Source organism: Orcinus orca, chromosome 1 (genome assembly GCF_937001465.1).
Source record: "Orcinus orca chromosome 1, mOrcOrc1.1, whole genome shotgun sequence".
In the NCBI taxonomy this organism is placed as follows: domain Eukaryota; kingdom Metazoa; phylum Chordata; class Mammalia; order Artiodactyla; family Delphinidae; genus Orcinus; species Orcinus orca.
Window position 1 is genome coordinate 11,166,370 of NC_064559.1, and position 26,747 is coordinate 11,193,116.

A 26,747-nucleotide genomic window follows, 5' to 3' on the forward strand; every position below is an offset into this window, starting at 1 on the left:
AAAATGAAACACAATTTTAAAAGGGAGAGAGAGGAGCAAAAGATTTGTAAAAGGCACTTCTTTAAAGAGAATATACACATGGCTCCAAAAAAAATATTTTAAAAGGACTTAGCGTCATCAGTCATCAGAGAAATGCAAATTAAAACTACAGTAGGGTACTACTGGGGTCCTGGTAAAGTTCTATTTCATAGGTGGTGGTTTCATAAGAAAAACTTCACTGAGTTGTATATAAGGATTTGTGCACGCCTCTTTGTATATTATACTTCAATAAAAATTTTTCCTTAAAAAAAGTGAGATTTTAGAAATATATCAACCAAATGCAACGCGTGGATCCTGTTTGGACCTTGCTTCACACGAGCCAACCATTAAAAAAGAATATGTGAGACAGCTGGGGGAATTTGAAGACTAACTGCATATTTGATGATAATTAAGGGATTACTAAGTTTTTTAGGTATGATGATGGCATTGTGGCAATGTTTTCAAAAAGAGTTCTTATCTTTTAGCGCTACATAGTGAAGTATAAATACATATATTATAAATAAAATAATAGCTTGGATTTACTTCAAAATAATCAGAAGAGGGAGGATGGATGAAATGGGAATCTCTGTACTGTTCTAGCTTTGTGTATGTTTAAAATCTTGCATAATAAAACCTTTTTTTTTTTAAAGCTATGGCATAGCCAAGGTTTTATGCTTTGGGGCTGTTTATGACTCCTCTCTTCTACCCCTCTGCAACCTAACCAAGTAATATTATGTAGTGACGATGGAAACCAGAAACATTGAACCCTTAGGCTACAGGGACCTCAGAAGTCATCTAGGCCATTTCCTCGTTACCAAGCAGAGTATCTGAAACAGGAGAACCCACACCACATCTGCTGCAGAGACTAGCATAGGAGACATAGTGTGACTACTCTCAGAGAAGCAGTTAAAAAAGAAACTTTCCAGGGACCTGGATGTGGCAGAGCAATCATTTACCCACATTCTTCGGGGCACATGCCAATGTGAGGTCTCTAAGCAGCCTGGCTGCCCTCCCTACAAAAGTAAACTCTCAACAGGAGCTCTGGTAGCCTCCCTGAGCTGGCCCTTCCTGTCCTACCACTGGATGCTATGCATATGCTGTCTGACCTCATCTCAGTTAGATATCTATCTTCCTTTGCCAGCTGACCTGGCTGGAGCTGTTAAAGGAGTAAAGCAATGAAGTATGAATTCCTGTATAAATCAAGGCTGGTTCTTCCTTATTCCACGATCCTAGACGAGTACAGGCTTAACACAGTTTAGAAACCCTCACTAGATAGATACAAGTAGTTGCAAAAACAAGCTGGATGAGGCCTCCTGACTTAATGTGTCTCCCAAGGAAGCCCTCTAGGTTTGGAGCTTTCCCGCTTTGAAAGGAAATTAAACTCATTGATTCCTTCTGGCCCTCATTCACTATTTTAAGATGAAGTCGTTTAAATGGATAAACAAATCTCCAGGTTACACCTAGTTTTAGTGTGCTATCCCTTCTATGCAAAACGCTGCATTTCAACAAGGACTTATTGGAGAAATGAACTCTATCTTTGATAAGGAGCTTTCAGGCACTCTCAGTGGTAGCTTCTGGAGGGAGGAAAACCTTTTACTGGCCCTCACATACTCACTTATCTACCACTAATTAGGCCAATGAGATGATGAGGGCTTCAAAGGTGAGGGACCATGTTTTCATGTACACAAAAAGGGCAAAGTTGAAAAATCAATTTATAGGACTTGTTTATTTCTTCTTTTGGCCCCTTTAAACAAAGGGGACTTTTCAGACTGATACCAGTTCTGAAGCCTGTGCATCCAGCTCTCCCACACACCAGCTATGTGACCTCAAGTTTTCTGTACCTCAGTTTATCAACTGTAAAATGGGGGTAATAATAGTACATACCTCATAAGGTTGGTGAGAAGGCTAAAATAGTACAATGCATGTAAAGCACTTAAAACAAAGGCTGGTTAGTGTTAACTCTTCGTATTGTTTGATTATGACGGAAGCCCTGCCATGGACATGTGCCATCACAGGAAAGAAAGGATAAGAATGGAAAGAGTGGACACTAGGAAACAAAAGGAAACGAGCGGTGTTGTTGAAACTCTGTGGCTAAACCTTACAAACACACCTATTTCTAGCTATTTTTATAATATATGTCAGTAATTCAGGAATAGAGAAAAAGATACTCCGAGATAAAGGGTCAGAGGTGTATAGCAAGAAAGTGGACATCCTTGTATTTCAGATATGTATATAGAAAGGGTACTCTTAAGTGAAGATACAAACCCCATTAGTATTAAAGGGACTGCAAGTCCTGTGGGTCTTGATTTAGCCAAGGACCGCTCCACAAGCCACAAAAAGAAGCTAAGAGCTACTGTTTTGCTCTTTTGTTGTCAACGACTGGCATTCACGAGTTCATTAAGCTTTTTTATCTTATTTATTTTTTGGCTGCGTTGGGTCGTCGTTGCTGCAAGCAGGCTTTCTCTAGTTGCGACGGGCTACTCTTCGCTGCGGTGCACGGGCTTCTCATTGCAGTGGCTTCTCTCCTTGCAGAGCACGGGCTCTAGGCGAGCGGGCTTCAGTAGGTCTGAGGCATGTGGGATCTTCCCGCTGCAGGAATCGAACCCGTGTCCCCTGCCTTGGCAGGCAGATTCTTAACCACTGTGCCACCAGGGAAGTCCCTCTTTCTTTCTTTTTTTTTTTTTTTTTAATTTAGGCTACTATGTCACATTTGCATATACATTTAGTATTATTTAGTAAAGAGCACAATTTTGAAATAAAATTAATTGAATAAATGCAGGGACCCTTTAAACAGTTTTCTTTTCAACTTTATGAATAATCACCTACTACAGTCTTTAACATTTTTAATTTTTAAAAGTCTAGTCATTAGACCATTACCTCTATATGGGCTGTGTATACATAATCAGAACACATATTTTCTCATAATAATTAGCATTTATTTGTTAACAATCATAATTGTGTTTTCCCATTGATTATTATTTACTATTATCATAGTGCCAGAGGGATGAACCACATATAGGAACCTGAGAAGAAGGAAGACTGCCCAAAGGGCCTGCTGTCCACTGTCCACGGACTCTAGGGGCTATTAATTATTTATCTACTTTTCAAAGTTAATAAATAGGAATGTCTTTTTGCCCTTTATTCCCCAGATGAATTTAACCAAATGAGAGATGGGTGTGTGTGTGCGCACAGCATCTACAGTCTGAGAATATAAGAGGTGCAGGTAATGGGAAAGAAGGAGATGTTTAAAAAGCAAATAGGGCTTCCCTGGTGGCACAGTGGTTGAGGGTCCGCTTGCCGATGCAGGGGACACGGGTTCGTGCCCCGGTCCGGGAGGGTCCCACATGCCGCGGAGCCGCTGAGCCTGCGCGCCCGGAGCCTGTGCTCCGCAACGGGAGAGGTTACAACAGTGAGAGGCCCACGTACCGCAAAAAAAAAAAAAAAAGCAAATATATTTAATGTCATCAACTATACACAACACTGCTTCCTCTGGCATTTTTTATTATGATTAATTTTCATGAATAGTTTGATTGGTTTTGAGTGTGCTTTTAAGAACATGAGTGCTTTAAAAACATGATACTTATTAATACCAAAAAAAGCAAAATCCAAATAACCCTTATTGACACTTAAAAAATACTTACATATGGGCTTCCCTGGTGGCGCAGTGGTTGGGAGTCCGCCTGCCGATGCAGGGGACGCGGGTTCATGCCCCGGTCCGGGAAGATCCCACATGCCGCGGAGCGGCTGGGCCCGTGAGCCATGGCTGCTGGGCCTGCGCGTCCGGAGCCTGTGCTCCGCAGCGGGAGAGGCCACAGCGGTGAGAGGCCCGCGTACTGCAGAAAAAAAAAAAAAAAAAAAAAAAAAAAAAAAAAAAACCTTACATATAGTTAGAAAATGCAAACCCTGCAGAAAAGTATCAAATGGAAAAATAGGAACCTCCCTCCTCAACCACCCAAGTCCTTCCACCCAAAGGTAAACCACTGTCTTATGCTCCTCTATCCTACCAGAAAAAAATGTATGTGTATATATTCATATATTTACCCAAATGAATTACATTATGCATACTTCCGTTATAGGCATCTTTTAGTTTATTTCTTGATACTACTTCCACAACAGCACATGGTGATGACCCCATTCTTTTTGCTCCTACAAACAGTGCTGCAGTGAATATCTCTGCACACACAGTGAACATCTTTGCACACCCATCTTAGTGTTACATGCGTTTTGTTACAGTGCAGCAAGAACAAGCTACTCCAAGCAGTCTAACCCAGCTGTGTGGCGGGAGAAGAACAATCTAGTTTTCTTGGAGAAAAGGACGGTATTCAGCTTAGAGGACAGTGAATACTTCCACCTGTTCACTTCTGAATATAAGGCTCCTGTCTCTGCACTTAGATCCACCCAGTGTGCCACCCCTTCTCCCCTCACAGGAGGACACTAGATTCTTGTGGCATGAGTGGAATGTTTGTAGAAGAGGGAAAATAAGCAAGCACTGGAGAGACATATATGGAACAGTGGGTAAAACTGCCAGGTAACTGTGCCCTTCACTCTACTACATAGGTATTGGAAACTCCCCGTCCATGGAAGACCAATATAAAGACAATATTCAGACTTGTCTGGCTAGAGGTACACAGGAACACAGTTGAGTGGCAGAGTTGGGGTTAATAAGTGTCTAGAGTCCACAGCTCAGACATATGAGTAATTATAAAATCTTCCTATATCTTTGAACTTCATTGCCTCAAATCCTTTTTGAAATGATGGAGGATTTAAGTTATATTTTGAAACCTTTCAAGATAGTCTTTTCCCAACGATCTGTTATATTTGATATGTCATTTGACTCACAGATCAATTCTCCGAGGCAGGTAGGCCAGTGCCATTATCCCCACTTCATTCATGAAATGAGTGCAGGGCAGCGAAGTTAAATGACTTGCCCAATGTCAATCAGCTGACTAATTGTTTGTTCCCCAAACAAAGAAAAGCTAGGAATGAAGCTAGAAATGTAAACACAAATATGTCCCTCTCCAGGGATACCTGAGATTCTGAAAACTACCTCTTCAAATAGAAATTGAATAAATTGAATAATATTGATGATGCTAAGTACCAGGTTGAGACACCAAACTTAAAACTTGACAGAAGAACAATAGTCTCTTCTAGTTTTTTTACAAAGTCTTTTGAGAAAATTTGGTTTCATGTTTTATTATAAACACCTATACTATCTCAGCTTTTTTTAATATAGTAGCTTTTAATTTTTACAGCTAAGACACTGCCGTGGACAGAACTTGTGATTTGTCATTTAGATATCTAACACCAATTTCCTGAGTTGCCTTTTTGTCAGTCAGGAATGTCCTAGATGAGTGTTTTGGAAACTTTTTTGAGAATGGCCTACAGAAGAGATATATTGTACTTTGTAAAGCATAGATATATATCTGCCATTGAAACAGAACTTCCACAAAATAATAATGACCTTTCCTATGGGTGACTGACTTGGATGTTTTCTACTCTTTCTCACTTTTCCATTTCATTTTTTTAAATTGTAATCATGACCAATACACTGATTTCATGACTCACAGATAGGTCAGGACCCACAATCTAAAAGCACTGGCTTAGACGAACAATACACAGATCCTGCCTCAAAGAATTTATACTCTAGTTAGGAGATGCGTATGTGCATAACTCACAGATATCTTGTAGTTGGAAAGTCTTTAGACATCAATTAGTTCAACTACCTACTCTGTAATATCCCTGAAAGCCTTTGCTTGAATATCTCTAGGACAATAAGTTGCCTCTTATTTGGAAGCTAGCACAGGCATGGTCATATAAAGATTTGGTAAAATAGCACAGAAACAAGATAAATGAATCAAATACCTGAATATATATTCAATTTTTCCCCCCTAAAAGACAGCTTGGACCTTTATTCATAAATGCATCTCAGTTTTTTCCAGGATGAGGGTGAAAAGGGGAAGGCAAATCAGGGGGACAGCAATCTAGAAAGGCTCCTCTCTGATAACTTGAAGAAGGGGTTTTACCAAGTTAAAAAACATTGCAAGGGCTTCCCTGGTGGCGCAGTGGTTGAGAGTCCGCCTGCCAATACAGGGGACACAGGTTCGTGCCCCGGTCCGGGAGGATCCCACATGCCGCGGAGTGGCTGGGCCCGTGAGCCATGGCCGCTGAGCCTGTGCATCCGGAGCCTGTGCTCCGCAGCGGGAGGGGCCGCAGCGGTGAGAGGCCTGCGTACCGCAAAGAAAAAAAAATATATTGCAAGCAGACTTCAATATTGGAAGGTTAAATAAATGATCCTCAGAAGGAGGGCAAGGAGGCTGGAAGTCAGGAAAGGCTCCCCCGAGGAGGTGAGAAAGGAGCCAAGTCTTGGATCAGAAGGATGAAGAGAAGGTAGGAGGTATGGTCAGACGCAGAAGAAATGAGCCCAGCACATTTGGGGGACAGCAGTGAAGGGTTCAGAAAGGGGGTAGGAAAAGACAAAGTCAAAGAGAAAGATTGAGGTTAATCTACAGAGAGCAAGATAAACTCTGGATTGTATTCTCTAGGTAATACGGTGTTACTGAAGGTTTCTGAGTGTATGTAGAGTGGTATTTCAGAATTATTCATCTGCAATGGACTTGAAACCTGGCTCTAAAAAAATCCAGAGTTCAGACAACAGAGTCTCCAGCTGTACTTTAGAGAAAAATGTGTGCACACGTGGACTTCATAAATTCAGAATTCTAGTAACAGCAGTCTCGGTCTCATAAAATATAGAAAAGCTGGGGTATATATATTGAGTTTAGACACCAGTTGAGACCAGTTTCTTTTGCCTTTCATCCTTTACTTTTGTTCATGAAGTGTAAGCCGTGTCTGTGGCTACCAGTAAGTCATTGTTTCCTTTATGAAAGCTACAGATTTTATTCAGAAGCTTGTCCTCAGCACTGCTATGGGCCTCATAAATTATTACAAACGACTTTGCAAAATTTAATTTTGTATAAACAATAACAACGCTTTTAATAAGAAGTCTAAAGTTAACGAACAAACAGGGATCTCTGAAGTGTTAACTATCTAGTAATTCAGGCTCCTCTGGATATGGTGGCAGTGCCCTACGAAACTTAGCTAGAACTCAGGTCTCTTTCAGGTGAATAATAAAATTGAATGTGAGTCACCTTAAAATTACACCGCCACCTGGAAGCACATTTAAGAGATGAGACTAAAAGCTAAATCTCTGTCAGATCTTGCAGTGGTCTTCCTCTCCCTTCCTCTAGCCTGTGGATCAGTAAAGCTCAGGATTCTTTAATAATTTCTCATAAGCATTATTTTTTAAATTATTTTTCTAAATTTGAAAAGTAACCAAAGACCTCAAAGTTACTTTGAGCTATAAAATTTGCAATTTCAGAGCTATAAGATGCATTAGGGACTTCCCTGGCGGTCCAGTGGTTGGGACTTCGCCCTCCAAAGCACGGGGTACGGGTTCGATCCCTGGTCGGGAAGTTAAGATCCCACATGCCTCGAGGCCAAAAAAAAGCCACAAAACGTAAAACAGAAGCAATATTGTAAAAAATTCACTAAAGACTTTTAAAATGGTCCACATCAAAAAAAAATCTTAAAAAAAAAGATGCATTAGTTGAGTCCATGTTTTTCCACAGGAAAACTTCTTCAGAGAAAGATTGTTTAAATTTCTGAGAAAATGTCTGTACATATCGGTGTATATGCTATCGACCACACACCGGTAAATAATTGTTTGGGGTAATGGAGACTATTCACCAATGATCAAGATTCAGCCCAGCTCTTCCTTGCCGCTTTTCTACATCCACATAAACGAGTAAATTACAGCGACGCTGAAGCCTCACAGTTCACCTAAACATTGCAAGCCTGGATCTCAAGTTGAGTATGAATTCTCCTTAAGGTACATGTTTTGGAGGCAACAGCTCGGTCTGTATTACTGCTGCCTAAACTGGGCAGTGACTCAAGAGGCAGCTGGAAGGAGGTGCTGGGCAATAGCTAAAAAAAGAGTGAAAGCCCCTCAGCAAAGTCCCGCCTCACTACACCCACAGTCTTTTTCTGACTCCTTGGCCCCATCAGATATTGCTCTTATCCATTATCCCACCTTCCTGGGGTAGAGCACAGAGTCTCCTAGGCTCATCATCTCAAACCTCCTGGGATGGCCCGGGCACGACAACTGTGTGTGGCACTTGGCTGTGGAAGTTCGAGTTCTTCACACTCAAACGAAGAGCTGGTCAGTCCTGGTTACCATTAAGTGAGTCGACAAGGACTGCCACAGCCCTGTGCCTGGGAGTTCTCGTGACAAAACCTCGCCACCTGCTCGACCCCATCCTCGGCCGGGGATGGAAATCTGCAGTCCCTCCGCACGCCTGGCGTTTCTAGGTCACCCTGGGGTCCACACGCACACACTCGCGCACGCGATCGCCGCCCTCTTGTGCACGCCCGGCTTCGGAGGGACGGAACAAACTTACTTCTCGCCGACGCAGCCCAGCCAGGGCGCTGGGGGCGAGACCTAGCCGGCCAGGCCCGAGCTCCGGGGTGGATCGGCTCGGGTCGGGTCGGGGTCGGGGTCAGCCCCAGCCGGCCCGCCGGCCTCCCTCCCCTCGCGCCCAACCGGCCCCCGGCGCACGTGCCGGGTGACAGGCCCCCTATAGGTTCCATACCTGCCACCGGAAGTGAGTGAGGAGGGCAGTATAGGCATTTCCTGTGACGCGAGCGCCTGGACTCCATTAGGCAGCAGCTGGGGGAAGAATCAACACACCAGGGAGCGGAGCGGAGCGGACCCGAGGACAGAGGCGGCAGCTGCCTCCGCTGCCGCCCGCCGCCGCCGCCGCCACCGCCGGGGCTCAGCCCAGCGGCGGGCCCCACGCCCCCGCAGCCGCCCCGCGGCGCCCCCCGGCCCGACCCCCGGGCCGCGCACCCCGAGCTGCCTCCGGGAGGGGGGGGGGAAAGGGCCCGGATCCTCCTTCTCCCCCTCCTCCTCTCCCTCCTCCTCCCCCTCATCTCACCCCTTACCCTGACCCCTCCCCGGCCCCCCCTCACCCCGACCCTCTCCCCGGCCCCCGCCTCCCCTCCCCCGCCTCGCCCCACCGGCTTCCCACCACGGCCTCTCTCGGCGAGGAAACTCTGGCCTCCGCTTCCTCCTCCTCCGACTCGGACACCGGCGGAGCCTCCCCGCCCCCGCGGAAGAAACCCCGAGCCTCGGCGGCGGAGGGAGCAGGAGAGCCCGGGGCTTCGGCAGGCAGAGCAGGCCTCTCCCCTCCGTCCTCGTCGTCCTCGTCCTCGTCGTCGTCGTCCTCCTCCTCCTCCTCCGTGGTGGTAGTGGTGGGACTCCCCCCGGCTGCCCCTTCCGCCGCCGCTGCCGTCCCCCACCGAAGTAGCGGCCACAGCCTGGTCAGCGGCAGCATCATGCAGGCCAACGGGGCAGGAGGAGGAGGAGGAGGCGGCGGCGGCGGCGGCGGCGGCGGAGGAGGAGGGGGCGGCGGGGGCCAGGGACAGACCCAGGAACTCGCCTGCCTGTCGGCCCAGAACGGGGAGTCGTCCCCCTCGTCGTCGTCGTCCGCGGGGGATCTGGCCCACGCCAATGGGCTCCTGCCTTCCGCCCCCTCCGCCGCCAGCAACAATAGCAACAGCCTGAATGTCAATAACGGGGTCCCCGGCGGGGCCGCCGCCGCAGCCTCCGCCACCGTTGCAGCTGCCTCCGCCACCACCGCCGCCTCCTCTTCCTTGGCCACCCCAGAACTGGGCAGCAGCCTCAAGAAGAAGAAGCGGCTCTCCCAATCAGATGAGGATGTCATTAGGCTAATAGGACAGCACTTGAATGGCTTAGGGCTCAAGTAAGTATCCCTTCCAGGCAGCTGGTGTGGACAGACCGAGGGACGGAAGCTGGCGGGAGGGGAGGGCGGGGGGTGGCTGGAAAGAGCTCAGGCAAAGGGAGAATTACTGCTGGGCCCAGGATACAGGAGGACGCAGCTCAGACAGGCTGACCGGGGAGGAGGAGCCCACCTGCAGGGAAATAAGGGGAAATCAATCAGTCTGACAAATTGTGTGGTTGGGGGTTGGGCAGGGGGCGTAGAAACCAAAAGAGTCACCCCTCCCCGTACACCTTCAGAGCGTAATTGTCTGTCAATAAAGACAGATGCGGGAGTGTGTCTGTGTGTGTGTTGGGGGAAGGGTGGATTAGAGCTGGTGGAAATAATGAACCTTGGAGGATTTGTTTTTCAAGGGTACCTCAGAGGCATCTTTGTGGGACACCTCCCCCCCGCCCCCAGCCATGACAGACAACCCAGGCAAACTACCAATCAGGAAAGACAATCACTTACAAGTGTTTATGGGAACTGAGGGGCTGGGATAATTTGGAAGGAGGCTGCTGAATAAATCTGATGGGAATAATGGAGTAAGTTACCATGTTGATGTCATTTAAAGGCCCTTGTGTGTGTACAAGAGGCCTGCCACTAACTTGTCTGAAATCCCACTGTAATACCAAGAAGGCGACTGCCTCTGAAAAAGGGACATCTGATCTGGTGAATCATTTATTTTCAAATACAATTTAGATGACCTTGTGTACCTAAAGTAGGGTGAAGGTAGACGACCTTGGCCCCAAACCCCCGTTTTGTATACACACAAAGGAAAACCAGGGGTGGTGGAAAGTAGGATTGGTGGGAGTGCCGTGGAGCTTGATGGAGGATGAAGCAGAACCAGAGAGAATTAAGACTAGAGAACAACATGCAACAGTTTCCAGCTTCAAAGCATAGATTAAAATAAGCTCTTAGTATATTTTGGATTTATAGATTTGTTCTGGGGAGAGGGAGAAAAGAGCACTTTTTAAAAGTGACATAAGTATTTTGATTCTCAGGCAGATTATTGCACTGTTTTTTGCTGAAAAATAAATGGAGCTGAATAAGAAAGCATTGAAACATAAGCAAATATGTAAGACTGTTAAAGATTCTTAGATATCAAAATATCTGATGGAAGAAACCACATGTGGTGAATCGTTTAAGCTCTGAAAGAAGTATATCGAAGGAAGATTTCACTTTGTTCCCTAAGGAAAAGCATTTCCTAAATGCTAACAGAACATATTACTGAGACAAGAAGCAAGCTGACAGCAGCAGGAGGAAATAACTCGTGACTGTTTGGAACCTACACCATAGTAAATTTGCTATTTTTAGTATAGAGAGAAAGCGAATGATTTTTTGATGCTGGATTTATTTCAGTTTTAAAGATTGACCTATTAGAATTTCTTTGCAAACATAATATCTGGATGTAAGGCTTTTACCTAATACAGGTCATCTCCTTCACCTTGTATGTAACTAACAGTTTTTATCTTTCCAAATGTAGTAACGTGGTTAGTATGTAGATCATGGTTTTTCACTTTTTTTAACCGGTTGGTTAGAACACATTTTTAGAAATTTTATACTTCATTAAAGACATTAAATGGAAAAGGAGGAAGAATTTATTTTGATTCTGGTTTCAAGAACGTTTTTGACTTGACTAGATGTAAACCTAGGTGGCAGTTTAAAAATCAAGTTTGTTTAGCCAAGCACATCAAAGCTATTTATTTCTTTTTCCTTCATCATGAGGTTAGCTTAAGAACTTTTGCAACTGTTTTCATAGACAGTAGTTTATTTGGAAGAGTAAACCCTAAAGTTGGTCAGGTCTTTTTTACACTGTATCTCTCCTGCAGCCAGACTGTTGATCTCCTCATGCAAGAGTCAGGATGTCGTTTAGAACATCCTTCTGCTACCAAATTCCGAAATCATGTCATGGAAGGAGACTGGGATAAGGTAAAGTAGGGCATATAGAGCTGTGTAACTGCTGCTAAAATTGTATATTTGATGTGCATTTTGTGACATTTCTGTTTTTCTCTTATACCAATTTTTGCAGGCAGAAAATGACCTGAATGAACTAAAGCCTTTAGTGCATTCTCCTCATGCTATTGTGGTAAGAGGCGCACTTGAAATCTCTCAAACGTTGTTGGGAATAATTGTGGTAAATACACTTTTGTTCTTAGTTTCACATTTATGCTTATTTTAGTAGGTTATTGATAACTCTAGGCTTCTGCCTCTTATAAAAGATAAGGCCTTAACTTTCAAATAATTAAACTTGTAAACTAGGATGAGTGTTGATGTTTTAAAGTTTGAGTTTTATATTTTTAAAATCATGTTTAGTAAATGTGTCCTTTGAACCTTTGAGTTTATAAATTAAGCTTTTGCTAAATTATGTTGAAAGATCTTTATGCTTTTGGTACTGTTAATAGGAGTTTAATATTTATAGAATCAGGAATAAATTATACTTTTATTATTTAAAATACTGAATGTGCTGGTAAAGAAAACATGTTTGGGTGTATATATATCCATATAGCCTTAAGTAGCTGACACATTCATTATCTTTTTTTAAAACAAATCTTTGGGAATTGTAGTTAATTCAAACCAGCTCCATTGGTGTGCTCACCATTTTCCATTCTTGCATTCCAGTTGTGTGAATTGACAGTGTCCAAGTTTGTATAATAGGTATCACTCTGGTGGAGGTTTAGTATGCAAATTTGACCATTGGGCTCTGCTTACCGGCCTTATTTCCTGACAAGATCAGTTTAGTAGTTTAATCTGTTAGCCTCTTTCATAAATCTTAATGAATCTTTTATACTAATAGGCTTTAATTCTTCAGTAGATGTTGGTGAGGGAGAGGAGGGGATGAGTTTTTCCTAAGTCCTTGTGATTGGAAACCATGAAGAATCAGCTGCTGGCTGCTGGCTTTTTAACTTCTAGCTGATTCATTTGTTGTCAAAAGCAGTTTCCTGTCTGGTGGGGGAGGGACAGAAGGCAAATAGGAAGTGAAGTAGGGAAATCAGCTGTTTGTTAAATATTAGTAAATGCCTGTTACATTTTGATTTTTTTTTTAATTGGGTCAAACATTAATCTTTCTGCCTTTGTGTATAGACCTAATAGACTCTCCTGTTTCAGTTTTGGGGTTTTTTTAAAAAAAATCTTAATTACAAGAGTTTTCAAATTCTTAATATAATTGTTTACAAAAATATCCTAGAGAATGGACTTCAGGTGAATTAAAGGAGCAACCAATATGAACAAATACGGATTCAGTTAAATTGACGCTCTAGTGTTTTGTGGGTTGTTTTTTTTTCCCGTAAATACTAAAATTTTTAACTTATTATCAGGCATCTGATTCAATAGTAACTCATGGAATAATCAGTTCCATGGTAAATTTTTAAAATGAAAACACAGAAGTTAAACATCTATATTCAAAAGGATTGCAAATTTTGTAGTAATTAAATTTTCCCCAACCCATATGTTTGGGTTTTAAAAAAAAAAAAAAATACCTAAGTAAATTTTTATTGGGCAGTTTTTTGTAAATTGTTAGCCCTGACAGAATGGAAGGTGACCCTAATATAAAGACAATTACAAGGCCAAAATAAGAATTGGGTTTCCTTTCCCACTGGACAAGTTAACACTGCTTATATGGTGACAGTAGAGAACTTGCCCATGGACTATTTTAAAATAAGTGTGTGATTTCTTGGAGGATCATTATCCTTTTTTAAGCTTCATCCAAATTATATCTGTAATTTAGCAGTAAAAATTATTAATTAGGCACACTTTTTTTCTTATTTGTTTATAGTAATTTGAGGCTTGTGTATTGGGTTTAGATTATAACTATCTCATTAGAAATCGTCTTTGTAGATAATAAGGAGGAATCCTTTCTTTGTACAGCCTGTTCAGTCTGTAGAACATTCTAGGATCTAATAAGAGATGAAGATTAAATCTCTGGCTGAGCCTCACACCATCAAACTGTTTAGGTATTTATACACAGAAAGGGATTCCAACTTTATCTCACTTTAAACATTAATGAATCAATTGCTTTTAAAGATTCAGGTCAGCATTTTTTCACCTAATTGTGTTTAGATTTACTCCTCTCCCCCACTCCATCTCCAGAAGATAATCTAATGTAAACATAAATTTGTCATAATACCTTAGAAGACAACTATTTGGCTTTTGTTTAACATAATTATTTTAATTGTATGCCCAGACACATTTGATAACTTAGTCTAGACTAAAGTTGTATTTTCTTTTTTAAACCTGAGTGTTTCTATTGACCCAATCCACTCCCCCCTTTCAACCCCCATATTTTTAAATGGTTTCTAGTCAAATGATACTAGGAATAGCAGAATTTTTTCCAGAGTTTCTGGAAGCTGAGCTTATGAATCAACATATTTTAGTTTGGGTTCAGATATTCTTAGCCATGTCTGGGGAATTTGGGTGGGTATTTGAGATCAATAACAAAACTTTTATATGTCTAAAAATGTCTGATTCTTATTTTAATAGAATAGAAACATGCTTAACAAAAGTGTTCAAATATTAACTTGATCTACAGAAATTTACTAGTATATTTTAAAGTCAAATAGGGAGGAGTTTTGAAAACCATGGTTTAAATATAATTCATTTCTACTTTCCTCTGAGTCATGATTTAATTGATATAACTTGGTTATAACCTTATCTCAGAGCTGGTCAGAACCACTGCTAAGTTAGCTAGGAGCTAACTGCCCTTGATAACCAGACTTCCTGTGTATCATAACTTCTGAGTTTCAGAGCTTCACATTGAGTTCAGTATAATTATATGGGAGGAAACAGTAAATCCAAATATTGGGTAGGGTGATGGGGGACAACAGCAGGATTTACCACGTGCACTATCTATCTTTCAAACTATCCTACCTAGTCACTTACCAATTTCAAGTTTTTATCAGATAGTAAAAGAGAAAAAATTACTGCTAGGCCCAAAGATGCTGAAACATTTTTCAGAGATCAGGAATGATCTCTTACAGAGGTCTAGTTAGGAGTTGGGGAAGGATACAAAGGAGAGTTTATTATCTCAACCTGTTTTCTTTTTTTCTTCATTTAAGAAGTTCATGATCTTTCAAAAAAAAAAAAAACACCATAGTAAAGCCCTGTCCCCACCTCAGCAAACTTCAGTTTTGCCTGATTCTTTAAATTTTTTCAGTACATAATTAACGTCTTTTGTGACAGATGTTCATTTTCTTGAAACTGTATTTACATTTTTGTGCTTTAAATTTGGGGAAGTAAAATATAGCTTTACTTGCTCCATCTTTATCTTATGTGTCAAATACTTGAATTGAACTGATTTTTAGGAGAATAAACAGTTTCTCAACCAAATCTCTAGCTATTCTTGGCCAGTAGCTTATTAGTTGCCATGCACACTACCAGGAATTGGTATCTGTTTGAGGGTATTCTTTGTCTTAATCTGGATAAAATGACTCATAGGGAAATGTTCTTGCGCTGCTTTTATAGCATTCCATGTATATACAGAAATATGTGTGTATATTGGCTTCTCTCAAAGTTTTACTCTGCGTTCCTCTTCTCTCCTGCCCTGCCTTTGCTCCACAGAAAGAGAGTAACATGTTCTAGTAGGATCTTGATGGGAAAGTAAGGGGGAAATAGGAAATAGCAACTAGGGCACTGTCCCTACACACGTTGGAATGGGGAAGGTGGCGTGCATAGGACTTAATGATTGATACCCCCAAAGTTAAGACTTGCCCTGAATAAAAACAGACAGAATTTTCCCCCAGGTTCCCAATTATTAAGAAAATTCAGTGAAGAAATTAAATACACATGCTGCCAATGGCATTTAAACAGAAAAATTCTGCAACTAAATGATACTCAAGTTTGATTCAAAAATCCTAGGTAAAGTGAAACTCTTAACATTATATTGATAAATGGAAGTATATGAACTCTTCATAAAGAGTTGAAGTTTTTTCAGAAGATAAAGTGGTGAGAATATCCATAATAACTTTGAATATTTGATTTTTAGATTTTGTTCTATTTAGTCTTTTGTTTTTTGTCACCTGATGGACTTTAAAGTATTTTTTTTATTTGACATCTAGAGTTTAACGTTAGGTTACATGTGCAGTAACGTGTTTTCAGGGCATCTCGGTAACCTATTTCCGAAACATTCATTAGTAAATCTAACTTTACGTGTAAAATTTGTTAAGTGTAATTTTTCTAGTTATAGGAGCTTACCTCATAGTTTGAAATTTTTTCTTTTGTTCTTTAGCTATCGATTTAAGATTCGATTATTACCAAACATAAGCAATGTATCTTGTAAAAGATGTATTTAAATGTATGCCTAACTTACATGGGAGGGTTTGTTTGGTTTACTTTCTCTAGAAACGATTTTTATAAGCTTGTAGGTTATGCCTGCCTCCCCAATACTCCCTAAAAGAAAATCTTACAGAGCAATTCGTTATACTCTTAATTTTGTGAATAAACGATAATTTCTCCACACCATTTTTGACAGCAGTTTATTTTTAATGTCTTTTAAAGTAAGCATCTTAATGAAGAAGAAAAGGCTGTCATTTGGGGTTTTCTTTTGAATGCATTTGGAATCTTTACCTCTATGTTCCTTGGAATCTCTAAGTATGACTAACATTTCCTGTCTACTAAATTTTCTACCTGCATCAGTTGACTTGCTCAAGTGCCACAAGTAACAGATTTGATAAATGAGTCCCTCCAAGCAGTGGTCTTTAATTAGGTTTAAGGTTTAAAAGAAATTGCAAGCTTAATATTCGTAAAAGCTCTTTTGTCTAGCAAAAAGCTGCTAAAACTGCGATGATCACTTTCAAGTCAAAAGTAAAGTAACAGAGTAAAGGAACATTAAAAGTATTAAAGCTGTACACATTTCAGAAAAAAACTAAATGTGAAAGGGCTTCACAATAAGCTGGAAATGGTTTGTCCTTTTGGGGGAAAAGAGTTGATAATAATTGTGCTTCATAGTGAAATGCATCAAGATAGTTACCAATACACAAAGACCTTTGAGTTCAACCTTCGATTTTTCAACCTTCGATGGCATCCCTTTATTGCCACCTAGAGACAGTGAGTCCATCAAGCTCATGCTTGTCCACTTTAGTCATAGGAAACTCAGTACTTTGCACACCAGCCTCTAATCCAGTTGCTGGACACCTTTTCTTACCTTTGATAAGCCAAAATATGACACTTTGTAACTTTGACCCAGTGGCTCCAGTTCTGCTTTCTGGTCTACTTAGTCCTTCTTTCACATTGTGGCCTTTAAGTAATTCCTCCATTAACTGGTTTTTCTGCTGTCTTTTTAAAACTTGTTGCATGAAACCCCCCAACAGCCATTATAGAAGTCAGACTTTTTAAAAAGCAAATTTAGAATACTTGGAATAGTTCTAGCTTTTCACGCAAGAAGTAAAATTCTAGGTGAATGTTTTGAGGGCAGAATTAATTTTCTCCTGTGTTGATGCCTTGGTCACTAATGATCTTTTCTAATTTGAGATTATTTGTTCAAAGCAGACTTTTATTAATATGTGAAATGGAGCAATAGGGTCACATTTAATCTGCTGTGACCCTATTAAATCAAAATATTTTGAGTCTTTTTAAAGCTTTATAACAATTATTTTTAAAGGGCATAGTAGAATGGTTTCTACTGTTCTGTTTAGGCACAAACATTTTCTGAAACTTCCATCAACTTTTTTCCCCTGACTGCTGCTTTCTGTCATGTCAGAGGATGAAGTTTTTGCTGCTGCAGCAGAAGTACCTGGAATACCTGGAGGATGGCAAGGTCCTGGAGGCACTTCAAGTTCTACGCTGTGAATTGACGCCACTGAAATACAATACAGAGCGCATTCATGTTCTTAGTGGGTAAGAAAGCTCAGTTCTTAGCTCCAGGTTGAGGAAGGAGCTATTTTTATCAAGGTTACCATTCCAAAGTTGCATTTCTTTTAATATTTTCCCAAGATGTGAGTATTGCTAAATTCTTGGGTAATATTTGTCTGGGTAATTTCACTTATGTGTGTACAAACTATTTTTGTCATCCTAGGAAGCTTTCCATATTGAAATAGAGAGATGCTTAAGTGGGTGAAGGGAGAAGAAATATGTATTAACAGTGAAATGCCATTTCATGATCTTCTATAAAAGCCCTGTGGCATAATCTTCTATTAAAAAAAAAGCAATAAAGTTTCTAGTGTTGATGCATACAGACATTTTTTTTTTTAACATATACTTGTCATGTACCAGGTCCTTGCTAAGCGTTTCATAGACACAATCTCATTTTATCCTCGTGTCGATCCCTTAAATGTTAGAGTGCCCAAACCCTTGGTTTTGGACCTCCCTCCCTTCTCTGTCTACACACACCTTCTAGGTGATCTCATTCTATACTATGCCTTCACATACCATCTACATGCCAGTGGCTCTTAAACTTACCCTCTCATCTGAACTCAAAGTGTATATACCTGATAGCCTACTTGACAGTCTCCATTTGGATGTCTAAAAGGTATCTCAAAGTTACGTGTTGAGAACAGAAATGCTTAATTCCCATTGTCCCTCCACCCACCCAGCCCGCACAAACCTGCTCCTCCTCTCGTTTTCCTCATCTTCGTAAACGGTGAGACCTTCTACCCACTTCTTCCAACAAAACACTTAAACCTCATCCTTGCATTTTTATCTTTTAACTGTGACAAGTATTGTTCACGTAAGGAAATGGCCCAGAAATGACAAGATGTCGAATTGACATGGTTTCTTCCTCTTAGTCCAGTGTCCTTTGAGTTATACCACATGACTTCCCATAAACAGACACGCGTTTGAAACCTTAGGGTATAATGTGTATTTTCAAAAGGGAGCAGAGCAACCATGGGTAACTTTTAGAAAATTCTAAAAGTAAACAATTTTTCGTAAAATTGATAATAACTCCCCAAAAGTTATTTTGGAAGCCAAATTTTTGCATTGTCCAACTTCTTTTATAGGGTTTTGTGAGTGTAATTACTTACATATTAAAAAGTAAGTTCTCATCAGCTAAGGCACTATATATTTAGTAAACAGCAAGAGAACAAGTAGTTTTGCTGTTGGGTAAGAGGCTATTACATTATTTAGATGCTAAATGTAATATGCTGAATGCAATATGCAGTTAAGAAAAGGAGGTGGTGATACTCAAGTTAACTGAGAGGTTTCTGATACTTACATGACCATTTATCAAGCTCTACCTATATACCAGGTAGTAGACCAAGTACTTCATATACTCCCTCTTATTTAATCCTCACTACCCTACTTAATACCCTTGTTACAAATGAGAAGAACAGATTGTCTGAGACCAGAGTACTAGGCGAAATAGCAGGAGAGTTACTTGCCAGGTCTAATCTCCAGGTTTGAATAATTCTTTCACTTCTTTTACTTTTAAAGCCTGTTCTTCTGAGAAGAGCCAGAACCAGGTCAGGGTCACACTTCCAGCAGGGGGCCCTCATGTATTCTCCAGAATCCATGAATTTAGCATTTATGCCTCCTTCGGCACATATAGTGAGTAATAAAACAGTTCCCAAATATTCTGCTTTGGGATCTCAGTACCTTTCACAAGATGACACAAGGATGATTATCCAATTATACCATTTCTTGAGTGGCATTTATGAAAAACTTTTGAAGGTATGTTGTTTTTGTTTAGTTAACTGAGTATGAGTATCTTTGAAGGTTTTTTTTTTTTTAGTTTCGTTTTGTTTATTGAGGAGCAGTTAGGTTAGCATACTGGTTAAGAGAAAGTTCTGCAGCTACAATGCCTGGGTTCATTTTCTACTTTGCTGCTTAACCCTAAGCCAGCTACTTAAGCTTTCTGTTTCCTCATTTGTAAAAATAGAATAATAGTGTTTACTTCATACAGCATTGTTATGAACATAAAACGAACTAATATATGTTGAGTGCTTAGTTAAGAACAGAGCCTGGCACCCAATAAGAGCTACATATGTATAATGATACATAACAGTAAATATAAGGAGGCATTTTGTTAATAGATAGCATAACAATAATATCTACTATTCTATTGTTATATTCAGGTGCCAGGTTGTATTAATGAATTGGGTCCACTGTAGAAATTTCTTCCTGATTTATATTTCTTAGTAAGAACTAGATATCCAAAGTATAATCAGTACTTTTCAATTATGTTTAATTCAGAGAAAAGGGTTTGATATTTGGTGCTTTCTCCTGTCATATTTTTAGGTATCTGATGTGTAGCCATGCAGAAGACCTACGTGCAAAAGCGGAATGGGAAGGCAAAGGAACAGCTTCACGATCCAAACTGTTGGACAAACTTCAGAGTAAGAGTCTTGAATTTTGATGTTTCTGTATTTTCTCTTAGAAATGATACTACGAATCAATTAGGAAGACTTGTGTCTAGACATACTCTTATCAAGTGGTTATGTAAGAGGAGTGAGGGGGAATCCATTAAGAGGCCCTTTATTTATTTATTTTTTTGATAGGTCTTTATTTTTTTTTTAAACACCTTAATTGGCATATAATTGCTTTACATTTTTATGTTAGTTTCTGCTTTTTAACAAAGTGAATCAGCTATACGTATACTTATATCCCCATATCCCCTCTCTCTTGCGTCTCCCTCGCACCCTCCCTATCCCACACCTCTAGGTGGTCACAAAGCACCGAGCTGATCTCCCTGTGCCATGCGGCTGCTTCCCACTAGCTATCTATTTTATGTTTGGTAGTGTATATATGTCAGTGTAAGAGGCCCTTTAAACCAGAGACTTCAAATTCCACCATGGAGTCTAAGAAGCTAACTTCAGGAGTCAGTAACAGGATGCTGGTCCCAGAGCAAGTCTCCTTTCATTTCTTTTATGTAGTGATGCTCCGCTTAAGATTCTGTTTGGGGGAGAAATGCTGTGGTTAGAGAAAAAAACATGTAAACCACAGCTTTAAGCCACAAGTGTTTTAGATAGAGGGAGACTTCGTTTTATTGCTCTTCACTTTATTGCGCTTCGCAGATAACTGCAGTTTTTACAAATTAAAGGTTTGTGGCAACCCTGAGTTGTCAAATGATAGTTAGCATTTTTTAGCAATAAAGTATTTTTTAATTAAGGCTTGTACATTTTTTTTAGACATAATGCTGTTTCACACTTAACACACTACAATGTAGTGTAAACACAGCTTTTATATGCACTGGGAAACCAAAAAAATATTTGTAACTCGCTTTGTTGTGATGTTCCCTTTATTGCGGTGGTCTAGAACTGAACCCACAGTATCTCCGAGGTATGCCTGTTTTTTGTTGATTTCAACAGTAAGGCACAGATTTCTTTAGGTAAAATGTTTTACCCTCCTTCCAAATATTTTATATAACTTCCAAATTAGAGTAGGGGTTTCATTTTTGCCACATCTTTATAATGAAAGACCCTCTTTCCCTCTCTGGTTATACCATATTCTGTGTTTTCATGTTGAGGTGGGAGTGGAGATCCTAAGAATCAGAAGACCATGTGGTTGTGGAGGTGTAAGCCTTGAAGGATTGGAATAGATTGGTATCTATAATCAAAACTCCAGTTATATTCCCTGAATTTTCACACTATCCTTGGCATTAGAAGCAATCTGATGGGACCTGGAACTTGTTCCAACATTTTGGCCCACTCTTCGTTAAGTGGGTATTTTTCCTATACTTGCAGTGATGCTTCATCTCCCTCTGGGACACAGTTATCTCTAGATTTTCTTTTCATCATCAGTGCCCTTTTATTTTTTGCTGAGTTGTTGTTGTTGTTCTAGGGGATCCACATGCAAATTAAAGCCCTCCTGCCCAAGTGTATTCCATTCTAGTGGCAACCTAGCTGTAGGTGCTGACAGATATTCATGAAGCTTACATGTTATGTCGCCCAGAACTGCTCTATTTAAGGGCATGGTATTATTACAGTAAGGGCAAGTACAGCAGAAGATGAGTCAGATGTCCTAAATAAAAGTAAACTGTTTTGTTTTTTTAATTTTAATTTTTATTTCTCTTTTTAAAAATATCTTCTATTAAAGCCTATTTACCACCATCAGTGATGCTTCCTCCACGGCGTTTACAAACTCTCCTGCGGCAGGCGGTGGAACTACAAAGGGATCGGTGCCTATATCACAATACGAAACTTGATAATAATCTAGATTCTGTGTCTCTGCTTATAGATCATGTTTGTAGTAGGTAAGAGAAAAACTTTTTACATTCTAAAGTAGGCTAACCTTTTATGGTCTCACTTATGAACTTTATTAAAATGTTTTTTTAGAGTTTTATCCTGTCACCATAAAACAATTCATGTTTGCTTTAGCATTCACAAGTACAGCTAGAACTCTTGAAGTTGACAATTAAAAGAAATTTGTATATGTTTATATAGGAAACCAGTCCTTGAGAACTGAAGCTGCAAAGCCTGTTTTGCCTTTATTTGCCTGTGGGTTTGGTTGGTCATTTTCTATATCTGGCCATTTTTTTAAGAATTTGTAAGTGATACTGTATAAGAATGCCAGTGATTGAAGTGTTTACTGTCCTTGGATGCCGGAGATCACTTAGTGATTTTTTTTTTTTTCCTGGACATTATGGCTGTTTTAACTATAGCCCAGATTATTTTCTGCTCGTAAAGGTCATGGAAATACTTTTTTCACAATGAAAGTTCTGCTTTTTAGTTGAAAGTGACCTTTCAACTAGACATGTTTAGAGCAACAGGTATTAACTTTCTGGTTTGGGTTTTATCATACCTACCCATCTACATAATTTAACTTTGAAGAATTCGGGCTTCACTTTCGATGTTAGGAGTGTTTTGAGTAAAAAAGTCCCTACTATTTGAACAATGATCTCCAAAATTTCAGCAGAGCTTTAATTTTTAAGATACTGAAAAACAAATTGTGAAATCTTTCAAACTCCAGGAAGAAAATTATTTGGGTCTGGTGAACCAGACATAACAGCTGCAGTGCACATGCTCAGTTTCTTTTATCAAATATCCTCAGAGAACTACTGAAAATAACATGCATAGGAAGAACAAAAATGTATAAGTATGAGAGCTTTGGAAAAACAAGGAATTTCTGAATAACTACAAAACTCATATATGTGTGCATACATGCACTGCGATTTAAGATCATCATTTACTTGGGCATAAACTACTTTTAAATGTAGTTGGATTCTCACTTCACCGTCCCTCATTGCAATTTAAAAAATAGTGATAATTGAACTATTGGCCATAAATTACTTAAGTCTTAGTTATCTTAAAGTATTGGATAATTACGTGGTGTACTTAAAGAAAGTGATTAGAGATCTTTTTTCCTTTATCCCTTGTTATTCTTTAACATTGTTCTCTGATTTGCTTAAGAGAATTTTTAACTTTTCGTTTAAGTTGAATAGAGGTAGGAGGAGATAATAGATTAAAAGGCTATCTGGTTTCATATTTTATAGCTCCTTTAGGGAATTTGAGATCAATGTTAAAATTAAGGCGATTGTGAACCCGAATTTTTTTTGGTTCATGAATTTATTGGTGGTGGAATACATTGAAAGGTATATATGGTAGACTTCATGGTTCAGGAGGTGTCAGTAAGCTGAGAGCTTGCCTTCCTGTTTGGAAACTGCAATGTTATGAGCACATGACCTACATTTTTCTTAAGTGCTTTAATTTCTATACCAGTACCTGTGAAAGTAAATGATGGACAGTATTTAGTCTGACTTTTTCCAACCCTCAGATCAGGGATCAAACTCCTATAAACCTGCATAGAAAGCACTCTGAAGTGTTACGTAAGAATGAAAGAGTTCTTGCTCCTCAGAAATAACCATTGACGATTGGAAGGTCTTCCCTATAATCTTCTAAAAACAAAACAAAACTTTGATTCTGTGCTCTTCCTGGTTATTACTGCCCATGCCCCCCCCACCCCACCCCGCCGTAGAGCTAACTTCCTAAAATAGTTGCCTTCCTTACTACTTCTTCACCTTTCAGATCTCTGTAGTATTAGGGTTTACGCAGCCAACACAACACCAGAACTGTTCCTAATGTTGATAAAGAACAACATCTTTATTAAATCCAATGGCTACTTTCCAACCTACATGTTAGCATTTCTATAGCATTTGACTGCTTTGCCGTGAAGCTTTTCCTTTTTCCAGACTCGGTTTTACTCCTGGCTACTCCTCCAGGAAAGAGGCTCCTCCACTTTCCCTGTCCCTTTAATAAGTTTGTGTTCCAGAACTATGTTTCTTTTCTCACCCTACTCTTCCTGTTTAGGTTATACTTACATGATTCTAATGACCCCTAGGTCTGGGCTAGAGCTACAGAACTATCTCCTAAGCCTTAGACCTTAATACGACAATGTGGATATTACTCAAGTACCGTAAGTGCGACATCTCAAACAAGAATTTCCCTCTCCTCTCACTTATCCCTGCAAAGTCTGTTTTTCCTATTGAATTCTCTCTCTCAGTGAAAGGCTTCCATCTACCCAGTTTCTCCAAGGAGTCAGCCTTGACTTTTCACTCTGGGGAGACACTAAGTGGGGAGATAGATGTCAGGCACTAACTAAGTCAGTATATATAGTCTTTAGAGTGAGTTGTGCCCTTTATTGCTGAACTGGGAAAATAGAACCTAAATTTTATGTAATTGCTGGTGTTCCTGACTCATCTGAATGTCTTCAAAATAAAAGTTGATATTTTTTATTGTTTGTTTTATTCCCTTTTAGAAACTACATTTTAGCACTGAAACTAGAAAACTGTATTTTCGGAATTAAATCTTAGCATTTAAATCTAAATACCGGCCTTCTTTAATCTCTGGAGAATAAAGAATTGATTATGAAAATATGAACTATAACTTTTTTTATCTTGATCAGCACTGAAGAAATTTCATTAGATTGTATATTATTTATATTTTTCACAATTCATGCATACATATTTTTGGTGAAATTTGATCAGTAAGGGACAGGAATTTTCTTGTTAAGTAATTCTGTGGGATTTTTTCCACCAGCAAACGGTGGAAGAATATTTCCACAGATAGCTGCTTATAAGTATTATTTTTTAGTAAAGGATCATAAAATATTTATAGAGTGTTAAGATTTATAAAATGTTAAGGTTTAAAATGCTTGATTAAAATGCTACTTTTCTTCAGTTTGATTTGGGAAGGTACTGATATTTTTAACAAATCTTAAAATTTTAAATTTACTTGAAAACAAAGACATAGCCTTTTAATAAACTAGGGGTTGTCAATTAGTCTTTTTAAAAGATTATTTAAGTAATAATAAAATAATGACAATTTAAATACCACCTTGACATTCAGATACAACTGACTGTCAATAATCTGGTTGCCTTGCACCCTGTAATTTTGATTATGAATCATTCCTTCCTTAAGAACATTTTGCTGCTCTGATTTTAGATATATCTTCATTCATGATCGACTTTAGCCATTTGAATTATTGTGTATTTTATACCTAGATATAAAGTGTTTCTCACTGAATAAATATTGACTATTACCCATAGGAGGGGGAAAAATCATTTTTGATTTAGAAGTACTTATTTGATTGAAATTTTATCCAGCAGTGTCTTGAAAAATATGATTTGAAAAATGATATTTGGAAAGAAAACTGACCCTGGAGTCAGCCATAGGTTTAAATCCTAGTTCAATTATTTATCAGTTTTATATATGTTAAGTTACTTGCTCTCCTTGAGCCTCCTGAAAATGGGGCTATTACTTGCCTTGCAAGGTAGTTTTGAGAATTAACGCTACTGTGTGTAAAGCATGTAGCGCAGTCCTTGGCATCTAATAGGTGCTTAATAAATGTAAACTGGAATTGACTATGTTTCAGTTCAGATATAGACTAATATTTTAATATTAAAGCAATTTATAGTTAGTCTGAACGTTTAAAGCAGTCTCCAGGTAGCCAACTGCTAAGGTACATTACCATGTGTGCCAGATAAAGAATGTTAATTTAATTTACATATTGCCAGTCAGGCTGGTGAATTGACAGAATATGTTCTTAAATTATAGATTGGTTGGGGGAAAAAAATAGAGAAGACCATTTTTTTAAAACAGACTTAGAAGTTACCCATTAACGTTTAAGTAACTTTTTTACAATACAGATCTGTACTGTCCCAACAGTAGCCATTAATTACATGTAGCCATTTAAATGTAAAGGAAAAGTCATTCAAATTAAAATTAAATGAAAAAAATCTAAGTTCCTCAAGTGTGCTAGCCACCTTTCAAGTGCTCACTAGCCACATACAGGTAGGGTTATCAGATTGGACAGTACAGTTGTATAACGTGGGTATTATCACAGAAAGCTCTATTGGACAGTCCTGATGTAGAAACTGGAAAAGGATAGAATGGTTTTTAAAAGTGAGTGCTTAATGAGAATAGTCATTCTTAGGATAACTTTATCCTCTTTAACTTAGGAAAGTTAATCATAGAATTCTTTACCCTTAATGTATAAAAACTGCAACTTACAAAGTACTGGCTAAGCGTCAGACTCAGTCTAAATGCTTTACATTCATTATCTCATCCTTGTAAAAGGAATTCTATAACGCAAGTACCCTTGTCTGTCTTTATTTTATGGCTGGAAAAATTGAGATTTAGAGAGATTAAATAAGTTCCCAGAATCACAGCTAGTAAGTGGCCAGGATTTGAACCTAAGTCTCTCAGACTCTACTGCTCCCATTCTTAAGGCTTTACTCTTGACCACTACAGCCTCTACCATGTATTGCTCTTCTCCTGTGCTGTCCCCAAAGTAATACTGGTAATCACTTTTGAATAGCTGTTACATTCCAGCAACTTCAGATGTGTTTCTCATCCTTATAGGAACCCTAAGAACCTTGTTACGTATATATTCATCTCATTTTATAGATGAGAGAACTGAGACTCAGAGGAGTTAAATGACTTGGCAAAGATAATAAAGCTTGTGACCCAAAATTGTCTGGCTACAGTGCCTGTTCTGTTTGTTATGTCAAGTTGCTTTTATATAAATGAA

At 39.4% G+C, this 26,747-nt stretch overlaps 2 protein-coding genes across 16 annotated transcripts in view; one reads left to right on the forward strand and one right to left on the reverse strand.

Moving 5' to 3' along the window:
- CNIH3 (cornichon family AMPA receptor auxiliary protein 3) overlaps nucleotides 1-8,789 on the reverse strand; it is a 282,654-nt gene extending 273,865 nt beyond the window's left edge. For 10 of the 13 annotated variants that reach the window (XR_007475509.1, XR_007475519.1, XR_007475506.1 and 7 more), the window contains exons 1-2: nucleotides 8,472-8,656; nucleotides 3,660-3,851 (exon numbers count right to left, since the gene is read on the reverse strand). The gene's annotated coding sequence lies outside the window, so the exon portion shown is untranslated. The other 3 variants (XM_049705911.1, XM_049705909.1, XM_049705913.1) reach the window with 3 other exon arrangements.
- The window catches only part of WDR26 (WD repeat domain 26), a 40,614-nt gene continuing 22,594 nt past the window's right edge, over nucleotides 8,728-26,747 (forward strand). Inside the window, exons 1-6 of one of the 3 annotated variants that reach the window (XM_004270994.4) lie at nucleotides 8,728-9,836; nucleotides 11,684-11,783; nucleotides 11,884-11,988; nucleotides 17,545-17,681; nucleotides 20,019-20,116; nucleotides 21,816-21,972. In XM_004270994.4, coding sequence (XP_004271042.1) covers nucleotides 9,409-9,836; nucleotides 11,684-11,783; nucleotides 11,884-11,988; nucleotides 17,545-17,681; nucleotides 20,019-20,116; nucleotides 21,816-21,972 — 1,025 coding nt within the window. In that variant the 5' untranslated portion in view covers nucleotides 8,728-9,408. The remainder of the gene's footprint in view (nucleotides 9,837-11,683; nucleotides 11,784-11,883; nucleotides 11,989-17,544; nucleotides 17,682-20,018; nucleotides 20,117-21,815; nucleotides 21,973-26,747) is intronic. The other 2 variants (XM_004270995.3, XM_033430405.2) reach the window with 2 other exon arrangements.